This window comes from Talpa europaea (assembly GCF_964194135.1).
Source record: "Talpa europaea genome assembly, chromosome: 16".
In the NCBI taxonomy this organism is placed as follows: Eukaryota; Metazoa; Chordata; class Mammalia; order Eulipotyphla; family Talpidae; genus Talpa; species Talpa europaea.
In genome coordinates, this window is record NC_140084.1 from 10,956,148 (window position 1) to 10,978,621 (window position 22,474).

General features: G+C 39.1%; 1 protein-coding gene across 1 annotated transcript in view; it reads left to right on the forward strand.

Annotated features, from left to right (window-relative positions):
• HYDIN (HYDIN axonemal central pair apparatus protein) overlaps positions 1 to 22,474 on the forward strand; it is a gene marked incomplete at its 5' end in the record, with an annotated part of 266,133 nt that overhangs the window by 54,082 nt on the left and 189,577 nt on the right. The window contains one exon of the mRNA XM_084256586.1: positions 11,500 to 11,599. Coding sequence (XP_084112712.1) covers positions 11,500 to 11,599 — 100 coding nt within the window. The remainder of the gene's footprint in view (positions 1 to 11,499; positions 11,600 to 22,474) is intronic.

Consider the following 22,474-nt stretch of genomic DNA (forward strand, 5'->3'; position numbering starts at 1 on the left):
GGCTCTAGATGTCTTTGATGAGCTAATGTGAATTGCAAATCTCCAAGACAGAGCACTCCTTCTGGAGACATGCTTTGGAACTAATGTTTTGTAGGACCTACCATGTGAATAACTTGAAGACAGTTAGTGCTCTGTTTCAGAGGAGAGGTGATTTTCACAGGCTAAGAAGCTGGAAAAAGCTTCTTGGGAGCAGAGCCTTGAACTGGGTCTTGTAGGATGGGACTTTTGAAGAATAAAACTGTGGATGTGTATTCAAGGCTCAGTCAAGTCTCCATTTGCTAGGAGTAAAGGGCTCAGGTAGAAAAATAAGATTGGAGATATAGGTTGAGGCTGAATTTCCTGTCATGTCAGAAGACTGCTATGGGCTCAATAGAGCAAAGGGATCTTCAGTTATGGGTTACACTAGCAAGAAATTAAATCAAGATGAACAAACAGCATTGGAAGGATAGGACAGGCACTTGGAGTAATATAGGTCAGGTGCAAAGATACTGAAAAAGTCAAGAAGGCGTCACTAGTCCAAGTAAGAAGTGGTTGACTTGGGTAAAGACAGAGAGGAGCAACTAACCATGTGATCTTAGACATTTAGCCAGGACAGTTCCAGAAAGGAGCAGCCCAAGAGTCTCCCAGCTGCTCCTGGAGATCCAAGCTAATGCCTACAGTACTGTTTCTTATCCCCTTCTGGGAGTGGGTGAGATCTGCACGCTGAAATTGCAAGCATTGGTGGGCAGCATGAGGTGGAAGGCCCACACAGGACTCCTGTCCATTCTTGCTTCAGAGGTAGAAAGTCTAAAGTTGCTTCAGATTTTCTTTGCCACATGTTATGTCCCGAAGCTTCGGATGGACATGTGTAATGTGATTGCTTTTGAATTCCAAAAATTATCCTTTGGATGTGGTATCCTTTCACCAACAGGGAGAATAGCATTATCTTTAAATAGTGATACACAGAAATAGTGCCGCTTAAATAAATGAACTAATTTTATTTCTATGGGATGACAAAAATTCTAGAAACAGGAAGGGGTAATATTCACTTAGAGTACAAGTTGCCTTTATGGCATCTGAAAATGACTGTGTCATTTCTGTACACTGTCCAGGCTTTCTTCTCATAATAGTATTCATTAGCTGGTTGTTAACAGTTTTTGCAAAATGAAAATGAAGGCATGAAAGTTTCCTAGTGTCTTCCTAAAATTATTCTAGTTATAACGAGAGAACTCAGTGTAGGATGTAGTGAATTATTTAATGACATTAAATCTCCTTTCCCCTCTCACTTAAAGATCCTGTTTGTGAGTATAATATAGTAACACTTTGAAATTAGTTTGGAAGGTATGAGATGGAGGAAATACTGCCATTTCATTAGCAGCTTGACCCAAATGTGAACTATGGGGTTTTTCACTGTTGAAATCTTGGTTTTCCATTACAAATAAATAAATGTTACATGAGTTTTGGAGTAGAGTTTTGGAAAGATTTATAGATGAGATGAGAACTGAGCTGAATATTAAAGAAAGAAAATATTAAAGACATTTAATTAAGTGGAAAGGAAGGAGGAGAAAATTTCCAGTTGCAGAAATTATGAAAACAAAGAAAAGGGAAATTACTATGTTTGTGACTTATCAAATAGCAATGAAATGACCAGTTATTCTGGAGCAGTAAAGTCATGGACGATGTAATAAATAAGACAAGGAAAGAGCATGGAAGAAATCTGGGTGGTCTGGTCAACCATTCCGCCATAGCTTACAGGATACCGTCTCTCCCAGGCTGAAAACCCTCATCTGAGGGGTGGTAATGTGAGGCCCTGGCATAAAGGAATTTCTGTAATCAGATAAATTTGGGAAACACTGGTCTAACAGAAGGTGATTCTCCAGATGATAGAGTCGAAGCACTATGTTCCCATGACCACAGCCCCCTTCCCCCACACAGCATGCTTAGGGTGTCTGAGGGTATCAGAGCAGAAGTATGACATGTTTGAGGCTTTGAGAAAGATTATCCTAGTAGTCACATGCAGGTCACATGGACAGAAGGTAGGATGGTTGGTGCGTGCAGGTCAGGTAAGGGAAATGTACCAGTGCAGGAAGGGCCAAGGAGACTGAACATCTCTGCACCCAAGTTCAGGGTGGTGTGTGAGGATGATGCTGGAACTGGAGCCCAGTGATAGAAAGCAGTGGAAATGGCAGATGTGAGAGATACTCAAAAGAAATACACTAAAGAATTTTTTGATTGATTGGTGGTTGAGGTTGAGATGTGGGGAGATATCATGTGTCTTCTCCGATTGAACTAGAGTGACTGGGAGAATGATGATGTCTTTGATAGAAATTAACAAGTCAGGAGTGATGGGTTTAGTCGCCTAGCTTTGCCAGTAGCACATATGACCTTAAACAAGTCATTCCCTCTCCCTTGGCTTCAGCTGCCTTGTGTCCAAAGTAAGGTTATTGGGGTAGGGCATGTTAATCCTTTTTGAGTCATAGGTTGTGATCTTCAATTTGGGAACAGACTCTGAGCCCCTTAAGGTCAAGAAGTGCCTTCCCCTCATCTGTGCACAAGATCTAGCACAGAGCCTACAAATGGATAAATGGGGGAGGGAAGGAGAAAGGAAGGGGAATCAATGAGTAATGCTAAGTTTGGTTCTGAACATGTTGAATTTAAGACAATAGATGTGTACACGTTTGAGAAACGCAGTACTAAATGGGAGGGATGTCGGAAACAGTCAAAGTTGGTGAGTATCTTAGAGTTGAGGGCATAAAAAGCAGATGGAATGCTAAGCAGAGCAAAGAAGAAAACATGCAGAGACAGCACCGGTGCTCACCTTTGGAGACCCCCAGAGGGAGGAGAGGCTGTGAGTTCACAGACAAGGATAGCACAGAGCAGAACAAGTCAGCTGAGGGCTCAGTAACCTACCGTCCCTGTCTTTCTACCCCATATGCCTGGTTTGCCGCCAGTTCTACTGAAGGTCTCTTCTGAATCTTGTTCATGTATCACATCAGTTATGCCAAATGGTCATTATTTAATTTCTGACAGTTAAGCCATGCATCGGTGATTAGTTCTTTTTTTCTATGAGGGTGTGATTCTTTTTAATTAGCTTCTTGATATAAGTTGAGTTTATAGTAGAAGCAGAGAAAATTAAAACCAAGCCATGTCACCAACTGATTTAACAATCAATCTCTAATCGATACCCTGTTAAAAAAATCAAAATAAAATAAAATGTTGATAACAGGGATGTAGAGACCATCTTGCTTTTTGATGGTGCCTTCACCCTCTAGATCTGCCAAGGAAGGGCACTGTCTTCAACTGAAGTAAACATAAAAAGTAAAACAACAACAATGACAACAAAGAGCCTGTTACTTAAGGATCAGAAAAGAAATAAATGACGTGCTTATTGTCTCAGGCCTTTGGTTCTTCAAATGCATCAGCTAAACCCAAGTTAGTTTAGCCCTTTATTGTGTTTTCTGCATAGTGAATGTTTTTTAAATATTTTTTAATGATTTATTTATTTGTGCATACAAGAGCTGGGGTGCAGGGCAGAGGTGCGGGGCAGTGAGAGGACTCACCAGAGACAGAGTGGGGAGCAGAACAGGTGGATCAACTGAGATACACTGCTGAGGGGAGCAGCATGCGAGACAGGAGAGGTCTGCTGCGCCATGTGGGTCACCTCCCTGGCTGGGGATCAAACTCATGCTGCAGTGACTGTGGACTGCTTCATGGTCTGCGTCTTAACGCTTTGCGCCACACGGGAGGCCCTGTGTGTTGAATGTTTTATGGAACCATTGTTCCTATGTTAAGAAGTTTTTAGAATCTTGCAGTTTAAAGCTAGTAGATCCAATATCAAGAAATCAGCCACTCTACCTAAATTGCCCAGAGGTGGGGATGGACTTGAACATAAGTCAGGTGTTATTAACATATTCATGAGAGAAGTAGTTTGACTCAGCGCTGTAAGAACCACCCGAAATGCTAGAATAGTAAGTTCTTACTCAGTTCCACTCCCCGGTAATCACTTGGCTGCTGGTTAGTTCCATTGTCTTGGCCCAGTTTCTTTTCATCGTGCTCACCCCCTAATGTCACTGTGAAATCTCTGGCTCGAAACTTGGAGACTTAGGCTGGGGCATCTTGGCTACTGATGTGGTTGCAGAGTACAGAGGTGGGAGTTTGTTTTTGGGAGACCCCGGAGGTATTCATCATGAAAACAGGAGGTAGGCGAGGACTCAGAGTGACACAGGGAGAAGGCAGTCCAGGGTGGATACAGGCCAGAGAACTGGAAGAAAGTTCTTGCAGCTTTACTTGGTGTTTATTGATATTCTGATAGTGGCCGTAATTTGTTTTTCTAGTCATTAAGTCATGTGGTGATTATTGCTGTTTATATCAAGCTCCTCATATATCAATTCTTTTAATATTGTCATGGAGTATTACTATAGTTAGCCTAAAATTTTTTATGCCTTACCTAGGGCATTTAGTTGGTTCTGTAGAATGCCAATCACTTGTTAAGCCACCTGCTTCCATATTTTTCCCCCTTTTTGGAAAAGAATTGCAAAATTGAGTCTATTATGCGTGTTTTGTGCCTTCTAGAAAAGCAAGTTGAATTGACGACTTCCAGAAATATAATATTCTATTTTATTAGATGGACTCTGTACAGAATTTTGACAGTCTCATTCTGTTATTTCCTCTGCTTACGTCTCTTGGGTCCTCTGAGTGAGAGAGATTCAAAGACAAAAACACAATTCTGAGAATTGAGAGGCAAGAGAATATCACAGGGCAAAAGGAGAGAATTAAGCTTTCGATTTGTGCGGTCCTCTTGGAGTCCTCTGAGAAATCACCACACACAGGTGCTGGCCGGTGTCTGAACTCCGGTACAGCTGGCTGAGGTCACACTTTTAGGATGCAGCAGTTTTCTGAATGTTGAACACTTGATATTTTTTTTCAAAAAGGGATGTCTGAGAATTTCCAGGTATTTGCCCAAACAGGTCCCAACTGATTGGCTGACATTGGAAAGCAGGGAAGACATTTCTGTTTCTGTCAGCAACTGGCTTCTCCATCAAAGAAAACTTCATCCAGTGTCCCCAGGGAAGCCTCAGCTGAATTGAACTAAGCCTTAAAAAGGGAAGGAAACTTGATAATTTCTTTCTTACCATGTAAGTAATAGTAAACCAGGCTTTGTCGTCATCTAAGTTACAGAAAACACACAGTTCAGCAATTCAGACTTTGAAAACACAGCTCAAATTTAGTTTACCTTATTTTTCCCAAATCGGTATGGCATGTGAGGTCAGCAGAAGCAGGTTGGGCGGAAGCCCAGATGGCTACCAAAGAGGAAAGGTGTGACATTTAAGCACAGATCCCTTCTACCTTGTGCACATTAGCTGTGAGTCACACTGCAGACACATGGGGGCTGACTCCTTGGAAATGGACACCTGAAATGAGAAAGAGGGACAGCAATCTGCTGAGCGCGAACTGTCCTTGACAAGTCACCGGTCTTCCGTCAGTATGACTGCCCCATCCCACAGCCTCCCTTTGTTATTCTTTGTCCTTCAGTATGTTGTGCCTGGCCAAGCCATTCCCAGTCCACTTGCGCCAGTGCGTTCACTCTGGATTTAAACACCAGTGTAGGTGGAGGGAGCTCTAGGGAAACCTTAGGGACTGTGAGGTTCCTCATGCTCATTAGTTCAGTGAACACCCTTCCTTTTGGGTAAAGACTCAAATCTATTCTCTCCAGAGGGAGGCATGGGCAAAACAGACACCGTTACCTCAGTTCTGTAAGATCTCAGTGGAGTTTTCTCTCTATCTGGGTTGGAGCGCCTCACCCAAAATAAAATATACCTCTGCGAAACTTCCTCTGACAGATGGCCAATTCTGTGCCTCCTCTCTTAGAAACTCTTCTGGTCATTATTTTGAGAATCAAAACTTGACTAACTTCAATTTCTTATCCCAGGAGCTCTAACAGAGTAGAAAAATCTCCTTGCTTGCCATCTGCCTATTGGATCCTTTATCTCAATGATGTTTAATATAGTTTACCTTTGATTTTTAAGCTTCCATTTAGTTTTATATTTTTCCTTGAGCTCTCTTCTGTTTGTCCCAAGTGATGATAAAGAGAGCCATGATGTCTCTCGTTGATCTGGAAAGTTCTAGAAGAAAGAGCAAGTGTGGGCAGTGGAACAGATTATAGCTTTGAATCAGTGCTCTTTTCCTTATTGATTTCATTTTCATTTTAAAAAGTTGACTTTAAGAACATGTTTTCACTTCCCAAGAGAAATTCTTTCTGTTTGTATTTAAGGAAAATGGTAAGGCTACTGAATGTATTTGTTTACGTAGTCGAGAATGTCTCTGTTTTGATGGAGCATCTTGTAATTCATCACACAGCATAGCTGCTCTTGAGGTCATTATTCCACAACCTGTTCTGAGCTGGCTGGGCCTTGCCTCTCCACCCAACCAAGATAACTTGATCAAGATACATTTCTTAAAAGCAGTGACACATGACACGCGAGTGTCTGCTCTATCATCTCACAGAGCTTCCCATGCGTCACCTCCTATGCCTGAATGTGTGAGCATACATGCTGTCCTACTGTGTTCCCCAGACAGGGCCCTAGGCTTTCATCTAAGCCTGTTTGTCAGCACTAGTGTTTTTTAAATTCTTCCATACTTTTAGGACATTAGAAAGGTGAGGACTCCCCTTTTATCATAATTGCATTAAGGTTCAGGAAGTTAAAGAAAAAAATATTATAGAATCCCAGCTCTGCCACTCGCTGTTGGCTTGTCTTTGGTGAGAGACTTAACCTCTCTTTTCCTTGGTTTTCTCATCTTTAAAATGGGGATAATACTACCTCATAAGGCTGTAATGCTTGAACTAGGTGATGAATATTAGCACTTAAGAGAGTGACTGAACATTAGCACTCAGTGAATGGTTGCAGATGTTATGATTTGGAGTGAGATTTAATTTGGTCTCTTGATAGAAAGTATGGTCGGAGTGTATAACATTTGAGTGGGCAAATGTTTGGCTCACTCTTCTTAATATAAGTTGGGAATTAAAATGCAGCTATTTTATATCATGAATGTAGGCATTGGGGCATGTTGTATACTGTTTTCCAGATGAATTAGGTACCTAAGTACCTCCTTGTTCTTGCACTTTGGATTTTAATTTTGCAAAATTTGCTAGAAATAATCTTCATTGGAAAGAAGGAAGAAAAAGGAGGAAGGGAGGAAATGAGAAGGGGGAGGTGATTTTTTTCTTTTTTCTTTAAGAATTTGGGGGGAGGGATTTTTAAAAAAGAGCCTCTTTAGCTATCATCAGTACAATTTTTAAAAGAGGTCATTTTTAAAACGCTCATTTCTCATGATCACGTTAATCACCTACCACAGCCAGTGGTACCAAATCCTTAGAGAGTTTTCACAAAGTCTCCAAACTGTGTCTGCCAAGTCACTTGCCATTTGTTTTGTTCCAGAAGGAAATGTGAATTTTTGCCTTCCAGAGACATTTCATATTTGAACAAAACCCACGATATGGCAGTTAGCTTTAGGCCTGAAAATTCAAATTTGATTCGTTCCAGCAGGTCTCTTGATGAATAAAAGTAATGCACCAATAATCCATTGGGCCTCCCTCTCTCTGCTCTCTGCTCTCCCCCATCCCCTCAGGTAGGCCCTATTCTGCAGTCAGGCTTCTAGTTTGTTTTGGTTTAGTTTTCTCTTGTTCCTTTCTTGTGCATATTTTTATTCCACCTATGAATGAAATTATCTGGTATTTGTCTTTTCCTTCTGACTTATTTTGCTTAACATCATCAGCACCAGTTCCATCTGTGTTGTTGCAAAGGACAAGATTTCATCTTTTTGATAGCTGGGTGGTGTGCCATTTGGTGTGTTGGGTGTGGTGTGTGGTAACACACATCTGAGAAGCTGAACTGGTACCCCTAAATCATATGCAGTTTTGTAAGCCAGCATTAGCTCAATAAAAAATAATAGAATTAAAAAAGTAGTCAGTGAAATACCACTATGGATCTGAGGGAAAAACAAAACTTTAAGACCAGGAAGAAAGAAAATTGCAGTATTGACAATTATTTTTAAAAAGATTTATTTATTTATTTATTTATTTATACAAGCACTGGGTACAGTCAGAAGCGTGGGAGGGTGAGAGAATTCACCAGAGCCAGAGCAGGAAACAGAACAGGCAGACCGACAAAACACACTGCTGAGGGGAGCAGCGGGCGCGGCAGGAGAGGTCTGTTACGCCATGTGGGACCCTCGCTGGCAGCCGGGAATTGAACGGGCGCTGCAGAAGCTGCGGGCAGTCTCGCCTCGCAGCCCAGCGCCCAACCTCTGCGCCACCAGGGAAGGCCCACATTATTGACAATTATTTTTAACAATAAGATAATAGTTATAGACTATGCCCTGTGTACTCAGTCTCTCATTTGGAGCAGGAAAATGGACAATGATGGGAGAGGGGTTGTAAATAAAGGGGAAGTAAAACACCCAGCAGGTGGAGGGGTCCGTGCAATGAGACTTGTTTCCTAGGACTAGGAAGAAAGGATACTGATAGCAGAGCAGGTAAGGACAATCCTAAATGGTCTGGTTTTCAGACACTTTAGAATTGAACAATGAAGACAGAAAAAAAATTTGAGACATAAATGACATGGAAGTTACTATCAGAGGTGTTGGAGACATAAGATGAGGTATCTCAAAGGTATATAAGTCAAAGTGGAATCATTTAGGCTTATTGCTTATTTCCAGGCTGTCTCTTCATTTTAGGTTCTGCATCTGATTTGTTAGGAAATGCAGTATTGGGTTTTGCTATAAAGGAATAGAAGTTAACTTTTATTTTAATCCCCTCTATAAAAGAAAAACATCCCTCTACATTTTCCTGCCTCCTTTAAAGGACAGAACATTGAAAGTAGCCCTCTGAAGCTGGAACTATTTCTGTTTGAGATGCACATATCCTCTTAATGCATTTTACCTGATATGAGCCCAGGAGAGGGCTTTAGAGTAGGATTTGTCCTTGTATCTCCCAGGGCCCAGTGAAAGCTGCAAGTTACTAGCAGATGTCTCAGGTACAATAAACAGTTTCAACCCAGGATAGGAAAGCTCAGTGCCCACCTCTCCTTCCCACCAGTCTGCATGGAGGCTCCTGTCTGCTTGAGTTGGTTTCCCTCACCAAGCAGAAGGTTCTCTTGGTCTCCAGAGAGCATCATGGATTCTCTCATGGATCTCCACCCTCTGGGGAGATTCTCCTTGCTTCTCAGGAGCATGCCTACCCCACCATTTTCCAGCCCACCAGCTCTGATAACCAAGATTCCTCTGATGATCGGGGTGTAATGGAATGTCCCTGGGACTGAACTGAAGTGTGTCCCCACCTTATCTGCATGCAGAAGCTGTGTTCTCTTGCTGGGACAGTGCTTTGATCAGATTTCCACTGAATCCTTTTAGAGACAGAGTTTCCTAGCATAGGTTTTCTCAGGATTCAAGATGGACGCCTTGGCCAGTCAGTTTGGATAGCAACAATTTAGCTGTGTCCAAACAGAACAGAGTCAAAACCTACCAGGGGATACATTTGTCTTCTGAGTTAGGAGGAAGCCCAATTCTTCAGTAGATCTGAGATGAAATGCCCTTTCCTAACTAACACTGTATCTCCAGAACTCCCACCAGTCAGAAGTGGCCAGCTATTAGCCATTTATCAGAGTGGAGCCACTATTTGTTTCAAGGTTTGGAGAAGTACCACCATGAAATGCCTAAATAAGTGAAAATGCTCAGGACTTTCTGTTCCCTCCGTGACATCAAAGGTCCCTTTCAGTTCTAAATGGCATGGCTTTTGTGGTTCTTCCGGGAGAGAAAATGGCAGAAATAGGCTGCAGAGATGAGCAGGCATCTGCTAATAACTACACAAATAACTACCATCTGCAAACTGCATGGCTATGGCTGGGTCAGTAGTCCGGGGAGCACTCCCTGTGTGTCACCTCTGTGAAAGTGGTCATGCCCACCCCCATGCAGCCTGTCCTAGTGGGCCAACAGCTTCCAGGACCCCCATGGCACTGACACCCCCACTGCTGCTTTCTTGGAGGGGACGCTCCATTCTGAAGTCAGGGCACGCTGCCCGGAAAGTGCACTAACCAGACCGTCACCTTCAAAATAAACCCAAATTGGCTCTAGTTCTCTCCCCCTGCTTTGTTTGAACCATTTTAAATCATTTGGTTCTCTACTCAATTATATTTTCCAGCAGTATGTTTATTTCTAGCCAGACCGGAAATAGAACATGAGTTGGGCACTTTCTGAAACAGGAACCTAATTATTTTTCAAGTTGTCTTTCCTTAATTTTCTGTTTGGCTGGTGGGAACATTTATAGATTATTGGATGTGTTTACCCCTGTGCCTTATTTGGTCCTATTTACGAAAATCATAGAAGAAAAATCACTTTTTTTCTTTAGCTTTTTTCTAATACTTGTATTTTAGTCTTTTTGAACGGCATAAAAATATAGGCAATCACGGTAACACAGTTACTTCCTGATTCTCACTGTGCACTGAGCAGGGAGCCAAGCATCCGACCTCCCTGACCTAGTGAGACCTCAGGAGACCCTTTAAGGCAGGTGCTATTGGCATCTTCTTTTACCATCCCATAAAGTTAATGAAGAGACTCCAGTTTACATCATCAGTACAGAAATATTGGATCAAAGAATACCTCAAGGGGATTCAGATAGGTGACATATTGTATTAAAATTTCAAAACTCGGTTTCGGTGTTATGACTTTTGAGTGGTTTGCATTAAACTGAGAATTCTCATACTGAGTCACAACCAGGGTTTGATATGGCTAGTGTTTGGCCTCGGGGGCCAGTGCTGTGCTTTTGCAGAATAAGAATATGTCCTTAATGTGGTCACCTCGAGGGTCAGGAATATGGTCCCATCTCATGAAAGTTAGGTAATTCTTTCTCCATGGCCTCAAAGACCTTTCTCAGGACTTTGTTCGATAGGCTCGGATGCCCTCAGGTGTATTACAGAATGTTTGTGTCTATCATCACCCACCCCTGGAAGACATGCGCTCCACGTGGGCTGGCCCGCCCCTTTCCTCATCTCCAAAGTCCAGTGCTGGGCACACATCAGACATACAATGAATGTTCACTGTAATTTTAAATGCCCTAACCATCTTCATTTATTTTAGAAATGATTTACATATTCATGAATGCAGTTACCTCTGAGGCTCACTGTTATTTGTATCACATCTTTTTTTAATTTTATACATTTTTTACATCATTTTTCATTTTTGCACAATGTATGCATTTTCATCTTGGTTATAGTCTCCATGCAATTCCCACCCTGCCTGTTTTAATCCTTTTCCCACCTCCTCCTCCCTCCCCACGGTAGTGTGTCTCTGGTTTATAGTTGCTTGTTGATTTTAACAAGGAGTGTCAGTTTACTCTCTGTGGGGTAAAATGGTGCTTTCTTTTATCTGCTGTAAAAAAGGTTTCCTTCAAATTTCCTGGTGTTAAAATAACAACATTTGAAAGCAGTGTCTTTCCTTGTTTGTTTTTGAATGATTCCTGTTTTTCAGGAAGGTGATGTCTGGCCTAACTCATCAGTTGAAATCATTGTGTACTTTAACCCTCTGGAAGCCAAGCTCTATCAGCAGACTGTTTACTGCGATATTTCAGGTAAAGACTTCCTCTGTGTGATAAACTCAGGTTATGAGGCACTCAGGGCAAAAGTGGGAAGGTGGGTGCTGGAGTGTGTGTGCATAATTGTTTGTGTTCTGGCTGTTGGTCACCTACGGTATCAATAGGGCAATAATTGAGTCAAGTTAAACACTTCTTTCTAGAACAGAACAAACTTCGGTGTACATTGCAATTTGTGGTATGTTGGGGAAGATGGGAAACTATGGGTCTGGGTTTCCATTTGATTTTTAGAGCGGAAAGAATATTACTTGAGATAAATTCTTACTATGTTATTTTTTGTTCTTTTTGCAGTATTTGACTCTGGAAATTTTTCTTATTTAAGTTTTAATCAAAATAATGCCAAGTGGGATGGGAAGGCAACCTGGCAGAGGCCAGAAGTGACAGGAGGGTGTATAGTAGGGTGGCAAGCTGATGGCTTCCAGGGACTGGATATGTAAAAAGGAATTAAGCAAATGTACCGAGGATAACAAGGGCTAGACATTTTTATTCTTGGAGGAAGAGATACAAATATGGAAAGGAGGAAGGCTCAGAGGAGCCCTTCGGTATTAGCATAGAATTGGAGCTATCAGATCTGAACTTATGGTTGTCGTTCTGTATAGATAGATGTAGAAAGAAATATATATGTGAGTGAGTGTATGTGTATATGTACATGTGTGCACATATTTCCTCACCATGTCCGTTGAGAAATCCTGGATGCTTTGAGGCCCTAATAATGATGTGCACAACTAACACCCCAAGTTTGGCTTCTAAATCCCACCCTCCATTAGAGGAAACCTTGGAGGACTGACTGATAGTTGAACCAAGACAGGGAAAGAGCAATATGAAAGGAGCATTCTTCTGTTTGTAAAGTAAGGAAATGCCCTAAGAATAACAGAGATAACACAAAGTGACACAGAAGCCATGAAAGGGACCCCCATGAACAAATTTGAAACAATTTGAGGATCAGAATAAATGATAATACCGATAGATCATAATCTATTGAATAAGTAGGCAACAAACCCAAGTTATTCTATGCAATTGAGACTTTCCTAGCCTCTCTCACACAAGTTCAAGAAAGCATTTTGCCAGAGTGGTTTTAGACACCTTGTATTTGGGATCTTGCTTGCTGAAGGTGGAAGCATGTGTTACTCAAAAACTTGTAATAGTGTCCCAGCACCCTGTCAACTTTTTTTCTCTCTTTCACCCACATGAACCTCAATCACAAGAGACTGAGTCTGTTTTATCTGACATACTGTTCAGGGATCTTTTATTTCTGCAATCAGTTTTTTCTGTTTTAGTAACATTGATTTGTGCCATTACATAGGTTTCCAGGCATACACACTTAAATATCAACATTTGTATATATTACATTATGCTCATCACCAAAAGTCTAGTTTCCATCCATCACTGTAAAATTAACTTCTTTGCTCCATGTGCTCTTCCCTCTGGTAGCCATTTCTGTAGTCATTTTTAATTTTAATTTCCAAGACTTCTTTTGTTCTCTGTTCCTTTTTCATAACTAACTGTTCTTTTATGGTTGTTTCTTTTCAGATAGTAATTAGAACTTTTTAAAAACAACAATCGCTCGTATTGTCCAAATTGTGCGTTGTCAGTTACATTTCTCACAGGGTTCCTTCCAAGGTCTTCTGGTCTGTGGTTGGCCATCTGTTTATAAGTCCATTTGTTTGTGGGTCAGTTTCCTGGCAGTGTGGCTGCAGTGATTACTTGATGGGGCAGAGGGTGAGTAATGACAGTACACAATTATTCAAGTCTCTCCAAGTATAAAAATTCTACTATTCTGCTATACCCAGCTTGTTTTCAGGCATATCTGCTCAGTTAGTTTTCTCTGTGTAGGGGGTCAGGCAGTCTCAATAGTACAGAAGGCTCTGCCTCCTCTCCCTGCCCTCAGGTGTGTGTACCTTCCAGTGATGTTTGTCTCACCTTCCCTGAATGTATCTATCACGTGACCCTGATGATAGTCCTTCTCGTGCTTCACATACAACTTTACCCACTGTGTACTCATCCCTAGGCAAAATGGTGTAGTTTCCCCTGTTTTAAAAATGTATACATTGGAATCACATGCCTTATCTTATGCTGTTAGTACCAGGAGGATTAAGTCAGTCAATAAATGTTGATTGAAAGAAGAGCGAATCCATGGGGAAGAAATGAATGGATGAATGAGTGAGTCCTAGTCTGATCTGGCCTCTCCCTTGCCTGTGAGTGTGGATTCGCTACACAAAATGAATGCAGAATGGAGTAGGAGTTTCTGGATTGACATAAGTCTGTTTCTGTACTGCAGCATCACACACCCAGACTCCTTAGTGAATCTGGAGGACTGTTGGCACATCAGTGTTCAGATGGAGGCTGGAAATACTCCAGGCGCCCCCGTGCCACAGGTGGTGGGACCTCCCTCCCATCAAAGGCTCCCCTGGGATGTCGTGCTTGGCCACCTTCCAGAGGGTTGGCTTCTCTCCAGGAGGTTCCCAAACATTACATAACTGGTTATATTTATCTATTGTTTCATTTGCAATTCTGAATTCTGCCACAGAATTCACATCCTGGATAAACTGAATAGTATAATTTTCCATCTGCGTGACATTTTTCTTTATTTTGTTAGTGGTTCATTAAAAGATAAGATTGCCAGAAAAGGGTTTTGTTTACATAGTAATTCCATGTTATCTTCCCTGTAAATTCCATGCAATTCTATGTGTCTTGTCAAGGACTGGTGATGTTGCCTTACTATTATCTTCAAAGGGTTGGTAAAACCTCCTGGTTTTAGGTCACTAAGAAATACTTCTTAAGCTGGAGGAAAAGCTCCTTCCCTTGTTTTTTTTTTTGTTATTGTTGTTTGATTTGTTTTTGTTTTCCTATATGCCTTGAGCATATAAAAGCAAGTACATGTCGGTAGACTTTCTCCTTGCACCTTTTTACATAAATAATAACATTCTTTACACATTGTGATTCCATAATGCTAAAATGTGTCATTCTTTTTCATGGTCATATAGGAATCCTTTGTATTTACATGCCACAATTTAATTTTTCATCCTTTGTCCCTAAGAAGTAGTGACAAGTAAGTTCATAAATGCATATAACACATACTTGGTAGACAGAGTAATGATGGTCTCTCAAAGATGTCCATACCCTAATCCCAGAATCTGTGAATATGCTACTGTAGTTATGTTATATTCTAGTACGTCATGGAATTCAGATTACCCACGAGCTGACCTTAAAGACGGAGAGATTACCCTGGATTCTGTGAGTATCTCAATATAAGCACAAGGGTCCTAAAATATCAAAGGCATGAGGTGAAACAATCAGTGTCAGAGTAATAACATCTGAGACAGACTCCATCAGCTATTTCTGGCTTTGAACAGGGAAGGAGCAAGTAATTCAAGAAGACCTCTAGAAAATGGAAGAGGCAAGAAAATGAATTTTCCCCTAGAGCCTCCACGCTTGACTTCTAGAACTTTTAACATAAGTTTGTATATTAAAGTGTACGAAAGCATGCTTCCTGCCCTCAGCAGGATAGATAACATCAATGGGTGCTTTCTGAGTCAAATGCAGAAATGCAGCATGTGGAAATGACTCCAGTAAACCCATTTCCTTCAGTGGCCCAATCAGGATGATGCCTCATTGTCCATTTCATGCCATACATGGCAAGATGGAAACATTAGCATTTTAGCACAACTTAGGTCTTAAATTTTATCCTAAATGAACTAAAGAATGGAGATTAAGGGAAAAGAAAGCTAAATCACCCTAATAATTAAAAACATTTTTGTGCTTTTACAACAATAAGTGGTGTAATATTCCACATAGCTGTAGGTTTCTCATCAGACTATAAGCTCTATGAGGTTTCTTCCTTGTAAAATAAGAATTTATGTTCTTGATCAACTACGGTGCTTAAATTATATTTTCACTGCCCAAACATTCCAAGCAAAAATGCAGGGAATAATATACAAATATCAATGCATACATAATTCAGATTTAAGAAAAACTGAACAAATGCAAAGGTATCCCCTTACTTTTGGTCAGGAATATCAGTAGCATAGTAAATGCAGTGTGATCCCAGTGATGATGTCAATAAGGTGTTTTTTTTTTTTCTTCAATTACACTGTGATTTCAGTTCTTATGAAGGAAAAGTATAAACTAGGCTTGCTTAGAAAATACAGAAAAACAAAAATTATGTGAGAGGACTAGCTCTATCCATTATTAAAAAGCTATTGCAAATATAATTGTGCAGTTCTAGAACATGAAGAAAAAGTGGTTGTAAAATCGATGTTTGTTCCTTTCATCCTTACCACCTGTAGCAACAACAAAATAATAACCAACATGCTCAGATCCCCTAAACCCTCCCCAAATCCACATTTCCCAATGATATGTGAGCAAGATAAAGCCCTAAATTGCTTAAGCCACTTTGTTCTCTTTCTCTTGTGCTACATAACAAACCACCCTAAATTAAGTGGCTTCAAAGAACTGGTAAACATTTATTTTGATCCCAGGCCTGCTATTTGGTGAGGATTCATCAAGGACAGCTCCTCTCTCTTTTCTATATGGGGTCAGCTTCTCTTTGTGGCTCTTTGCTTCCTAATTGAATGGACAACGAACCAAAAAATCTACTATCTTTTATATTAGGTTATCTTTTCTCTCAGATTGATAATAAGAATTATCCTAAGCTTTGGGCTTCTACAGTTTTATTGTGATGGAATTGCCTTTATTTATCCTACTTGGTAATTGATGTCCTATTCAATCTAAAAACCTTTTATCAGTTCTGGAAAATTCTCAGCAAATATTTCATTAATGTTTACCTCTCATTATTTCAATTTTGTCTTTCTGGAAATTCTCTTAGATATGTGTCTTCCTCATGGAATCACCATGTCTTTCAATCTCACCTTTACATTTTCAGTCTCTTTTTCTTGCTAATACTTTCTGCGTATTTTTCTAAGATCTTTTTTCTGGTTAACTAATTCTTTCTGGTTAACTAAATCTGTATTTACTCTTTAATATACTCATCTGTTCATCTCTCAATTTATTTAATCTTATTAATTTCACATAAGCCCCTCAACTCAGTTAAGTAGTTTGGAATTATTATCTTTATTTTATAAATGAGGAGACTGAAGCTCAGGTGTTTCAGTGAATTGCTGTCAGGCTTCCAAATCTAAGATTTGAATCCTAGGTAGTTTTGTCTTCTTCCCAAATGTGCAACCCATATTCCATTATTGTTACTGGGAGAAATAATCAAGTTCCCAACCCATTCAAAACCCCATCCGGGGTTTTGACATTTAAAAGAACCATATCAAGGATTGCTTTTTAATCTCGGAATCTACAGCAAACAGATTATCTATATCACGCACAATAAACTAATTAATGGATATATTGGTTTGTAGTATATAAAGATACTACATAATATTAGCTAAAAATTGCATTCTCTTTCTGTTCCTTTTTTATCTTGTACTTCTCATTGTATAGGTTTTTTACCTCCTTTGTTAGTTTGATTCCAAGATAGTTCATTTTTTTTGGTAGCAATTATAAATAGTTATTTTCTCAATTTCTTTTGCTACTTGTTTGCTGTTGTGTATGAATTTTTGCATGTTGATTTTGCAGCCTGCCACTTTGCTGTATCATTTATTGTTTCTGATAACTTTTTGATGAAGTCTTTAGGATGGCTATATATAATATATCATCTGCAAATAGTGATAGTTTCACTTCCTTTTTTTTTTTTATTTGGATTCCCTGGATTTACTATGTTTGTTATTCTGGCCAAAACCTCTAAATTTAAACAGAAGAGGTAACAACAAGCATTCTTGTCTTGTGTCAGATCTTATGGGGAAAACTTTTAGGTTTTCATCATTGAGTATTATATTGGCTGTTGGTTTGTGATATATGACCTTTATTATATGGAAATAGGTTCCTTCTGTTCCCATCTTGGTTAGAGTTTTTAATCATAAATGAGTGTTGACTCTTATCAAATACTTTCCTCTATTGATATCTTTGCCTTGATTTTTATCTTTGCTTTGATTTGGTGTTTTTATTAATTGATTTACATATATTAAGTCATTCTTGCCTCTCCGGGATGAATTTCACTTGATCATGGTGTATAAGATACATTGTTGAATTTGATTTGCTAATATTTTGTTGAAAATTTTTGCATTGATGTTCATCCAGGATGTTGGTCTGTAATTTTCTTTCCTTTGCACAATACATTTTAAATAAGGATACCGCTAGACACTTGTCTCCTCAGAACAGCTTAGGTTTATCATGAAAATTCAAGCAACGTAAATGCTTTGGCTATAGCAGACATACATATGCATTATAGCTTGGGTTTAATTTGGATGATAAATTTAGATGAAATTATTTATGTCATAGGATTGTTGAATGTGAAAGTACTGTTAGTGAGATTTTGGACTACAAGAAATACCTGTACATTAAACAGTTCTGGGCTTCAAACATGCAGTGAACTGCTCTATATAACATGTCCTTGACTTACCTTACAATTAATCAAGTTTTAAAATTTTGTCCCTCTGGTGTATGTGAAATGGACTCTTTGTCCTGAGTTCTGTATTTTTAGTTCTTTTTCACTTTGTGCACTAATGCAACACCATCTCAATTATAATAGCTTTATACTGGATTTTAATATATGAAAGGGCAAGTCTTCCACTTTATTCTTTTTAGGAATGTTATTATTTGTATTTGTATTTTATATTAGGATTTTATAATCAATCTAAATTCCACCAAATTCTACCTGCTGGTATTTTGTTTAGTAAGGCATGGAAATTATAGGGCTAGATCAATTAGAGAATTGACAACTTTATGATATTGAATCTTTCTTTTGAAGAGCATAACCTGGTTGTCATTTATTCATATCTTTGTTATATATCTTTCAACAACGTTTTAAAATTTGCTTCTTGAAGTTTGTTAAGTGTATTTTGCTAGATTTATTTCTAGGCACTTTATATTTTTGTTGTATTGTAAATAGTATCTTAGAACTTTATTTTTCTGATTGTTACTGTGTATAGAAATACAGTTGACTTTTATATATTTGTTTGGTAACCAGCAATTTTTCTCTCTTATTAATTTACAAAATTTATTTATAGATTCCTTAGGGTTTTCCAGGTAGACATCCTAAAATATATAAATAATGGTATTTTGTTATTCCTATTTATTATCATCCCCCACCTTTTTCCAATATTACTGCACAGAAATGGAACTCAAGTATGTTATCCAATATCTAAGATAGCTTAGCTGGCCAATTTTTTGAACGCCTATAGTTACATTTTATGATATTTAATGCAAAGTAAACTCTTGCATTCAGGTATTTCTGGCCTGTTGAAGGGGTTCTCTAGTGCATTTCTCTGCTTCTCATGTGTGAAACCAGACACTGTAATAGATAAGAAACTTCTGTCTTTTTAAAATACACTTTAATATGTTGCTCTTCTAGTAATGAATGTGTCCTTAGGGCTAAGTGGTTCTTCAGGTTTGTCTCTCTTGCTGCCTTTTGCCAAGACTGAAAAATCTCTGCTTGGAAAATCTTGTGGAATAGTAGCGTTTGTAAAATTTACTAGCTCTTGCAAGTGCAAGACCAGGTATTACTTGTACTCCCATTCTGTCCTGGATGAAGAGAGAAGGTAGTAGTTGCAAATAAGACTAACTCTGGAAGCAATTAATAATTCCCAAAGAAACATTGGCTCTCTGCTTTATTACAACACATCTCCTTTTTCTTTTTTTTATTATTAAGGAAAGCAGTCAAGGTAACAGATGAAGAAATCTTTAAGCCTGACAGTTATAAATAGTCTTGCAATTTAGTGCACAATATAGTTGCAATTTTTTTCTTTGCCATTCTGAAAGTTGGATCTCTGTCAAAATACTTTTCTTTTGACCAAGGAGTACAAATCATTGCATGTATTAAAACTCTAAATGGAGTAGGATGGTGAGTTTGGGTTTTCTGGAAGCTTTACTCATTTTCTAGAGTGTTCTTGATCATTAGAGGACTAGGGCTAAGTAGTTCTTCAGGTGGGTTGGGGATCAGATGGGTTGGGGGAACTTTGAATGAGTCAGCTATTCCAAATATTGGTATGCTTGTTTCTCTTCTCTTTGCTCTTGTTTCTTGTAATCAAAGTAACCTTGCTCTAGAGGGGACACAGAGACAAGTGTTCCTGTCTTCAAAAGTGCAGTCATGGAGAGAAAGCATTAAAAATACAAAAGCAAAACAGCAACACTTCTGCAGAACATGAAGTATCTCAAAGTATTACAATGATAATAAATTAGAAATATGACTTGATTGTTCATAGTGTATTTGAGGTAATACTGAAAATTATATCTAACAGAGCAGCAAAGTATTTTAAATATTCAAAATGTTGCACACAGAGGAAATATGTAATTTTTCCATATAAATAACTTGAAGTTTAAATGGCATGAATTTTAAGAAAACCCTGTTTAACTAGTGAAGATTTTCAAAGGTGATGATAGCCCCACTTTCAGGGAAGATATGGAGCAACAGCAACCCTAAAATATTGTTGATGTTTGTGTGCAAATTATTCTGGATGGGGAAATGGCCATAGCCATCAAAATGGCCAACATACACCCCTGTGCTTGGGCATCTGTACTTCCAATAATGATGGGTGGGGAAATTTAGATCAACTCTTTCTCTAAGAGCAGCAAGAAGAACAAGGTAAAATATTTTTTAAGACCTGTTTGAAGGCAAAAGAGAGCTGCCAGGTCAGTAGAGAAATAGGAGGCTAAGATCCAGGAGAAGGAAGCCAAACCAATCAGACTTTAGAGGCTGTTTTATTTATTTATTTTTTTAACTATTTATTTATTTATTTATACAAGAACTGGGGTACAGTCCAGATGCATGGGAGGGTGAGAAGATTCACCAGAGACAGAGCGGAGAACAGAACAGGGAGACTGACGAAATACACTGCTGAGGGGAGCAGCGGGCGCGACAGGAGAGGTCTGCTGTGCCATCTGGGACCCTCGCCGGCTGAGATCGAACCAGTGCTGCAGAGGCTGCTGACAGCTTCACAGCGCTGCACTCAACAGCCTGTGCCACCAGGGGAGGCCCTGGAGGCTGCTTTACCCTTTCACTACCTTTTTGCTAGAAAATGCAGGAAGACCCAAATGTCAAGGAATTAGGGAAGAAAATGTAGGAGTTCATGGCATGCCCAAGGAGAAGGCATTAATAATTTCCCAAGCTTGAGGCAGGGACCCATAGAAGCAGGGGCTAGAAATGAATCCGCCCTCCCAAGAACTAAAGCTCAGTTTCAAATCATTTTCAATTCTCAATTTGATTAAGACAGCTTTTCTTCACTGGGGTTCCGGAAGATAGTCAAACCCTAATGTTTTAAGCCATCTGTTATATATGAGGAATTAACTTCTCTCTTTTGTACCTAAATACTAGCTCTATTCCCTTCTTGGGAGAATTGAGAAAATAGTCACTGTTGCTGCAGGGCCTAATTCTTTCAGGGAATCTTAGTGAGAAAGGTTAGATTGGGTTATCTGGAAATGCTAATGCCCCAAGTCTCAAGCCAGAGACTGGAGGAAAATAACATCTTAGAGCTTTAAATTGTCTTTACATATTTTTCTTTTGTATATACTGGTCAAACCTCAATCAAAAATAACCAAGCACATGTAGAGGTAACACAAAATAAGCAATATAAACTTTACTAGGAGCCAGAAAATAGAATTATCCAACAGATTCTTTAAATGTTCTTACTAAAGGCGAGATTGAGCAGAGTCCTGGACACTGTAAAAAGTCTAGTGGAAAGTTTAATCTGAAAAGTTACAGTGTCAATTTGAGAACTCAGAAGAATTTAATAGCCTAATAGGTACAGAGACAGACTTTGTAAAACAGAAATTAGATAAATCAAAAGTAAATAGTCTGAATGATGTAGAAACAAAAGACAGAAAAGTGCATAAGAGTCAAATGAGATGTGGCCAAAAAGCCAGCTGTATCAAGCCAGCGTTTTCAGAAGAAAAGATGTGAGAAAATGGAGCCTGAGCTCCATGTGAAGAGATAATGGCTAAACATTTCCCCAACACTCATGAAAGACATTTACCCACAGATTCACTGAGTGCCACAAACCCCACAAAACATGAACACAGATCACCCCTGGGAATATCATAGTCAGACTGTGGAAAATCATAAGCAAAAAGAAAATCCTAAAGCGTCAGAGGAAGAGATATTACCTCAAATGAGCAATAAGACCATGAGCTGACTTCTCAACAGAAATAGTGAAAGATAAGTGACAATAGAATATCTTGAAAGTACTGAGAGAAAATATAGGAATATGTTCCATGTATGTGTTCAAGGATATGGAGATATGCATTAACTTATAACTTATACTGAAAAGTGGGATACCATTTACATATCCAACAAGAGAAACGAGTTCTAAAAAATTACATCATCTTTAGGTGATGACATAAAAATGTTTCAGCTATTAAATGAAAAGAGTAGGTTACAAAATAATATATAGCAGCGTTCTCATTTACACTGTCTTTAAATGTGATTAAGTGTGGAAGGACAGGCACAAAAATACTATCAGTAGTTGTCTTTGGGTGGTGGGATTATGAGAGAATTTACATTTTCTCTATAATATATTTCATAATGATCGTGTTATCAAATGAAGACATACCATTTTGAAAGGAAATAAGCCAGTCAATACTTTAAAGTTTATGTTTGTTCTCCGTTTACCCCATCCCTTGCAGGGAAGGTATCTCTCATTCATGAGAAGCACCTCTCTACTTAGAAGAATTACTTGGCTTTATGAGAAACTTAAGAATATGGTTAAGACTTGCTTAAAATTTTTAATTATCTTTTTTTCTGCTGAAGTATCAGCCTAAATTGCAAAATAAGCTGCTCCCTAAAGATAAGAAACTATC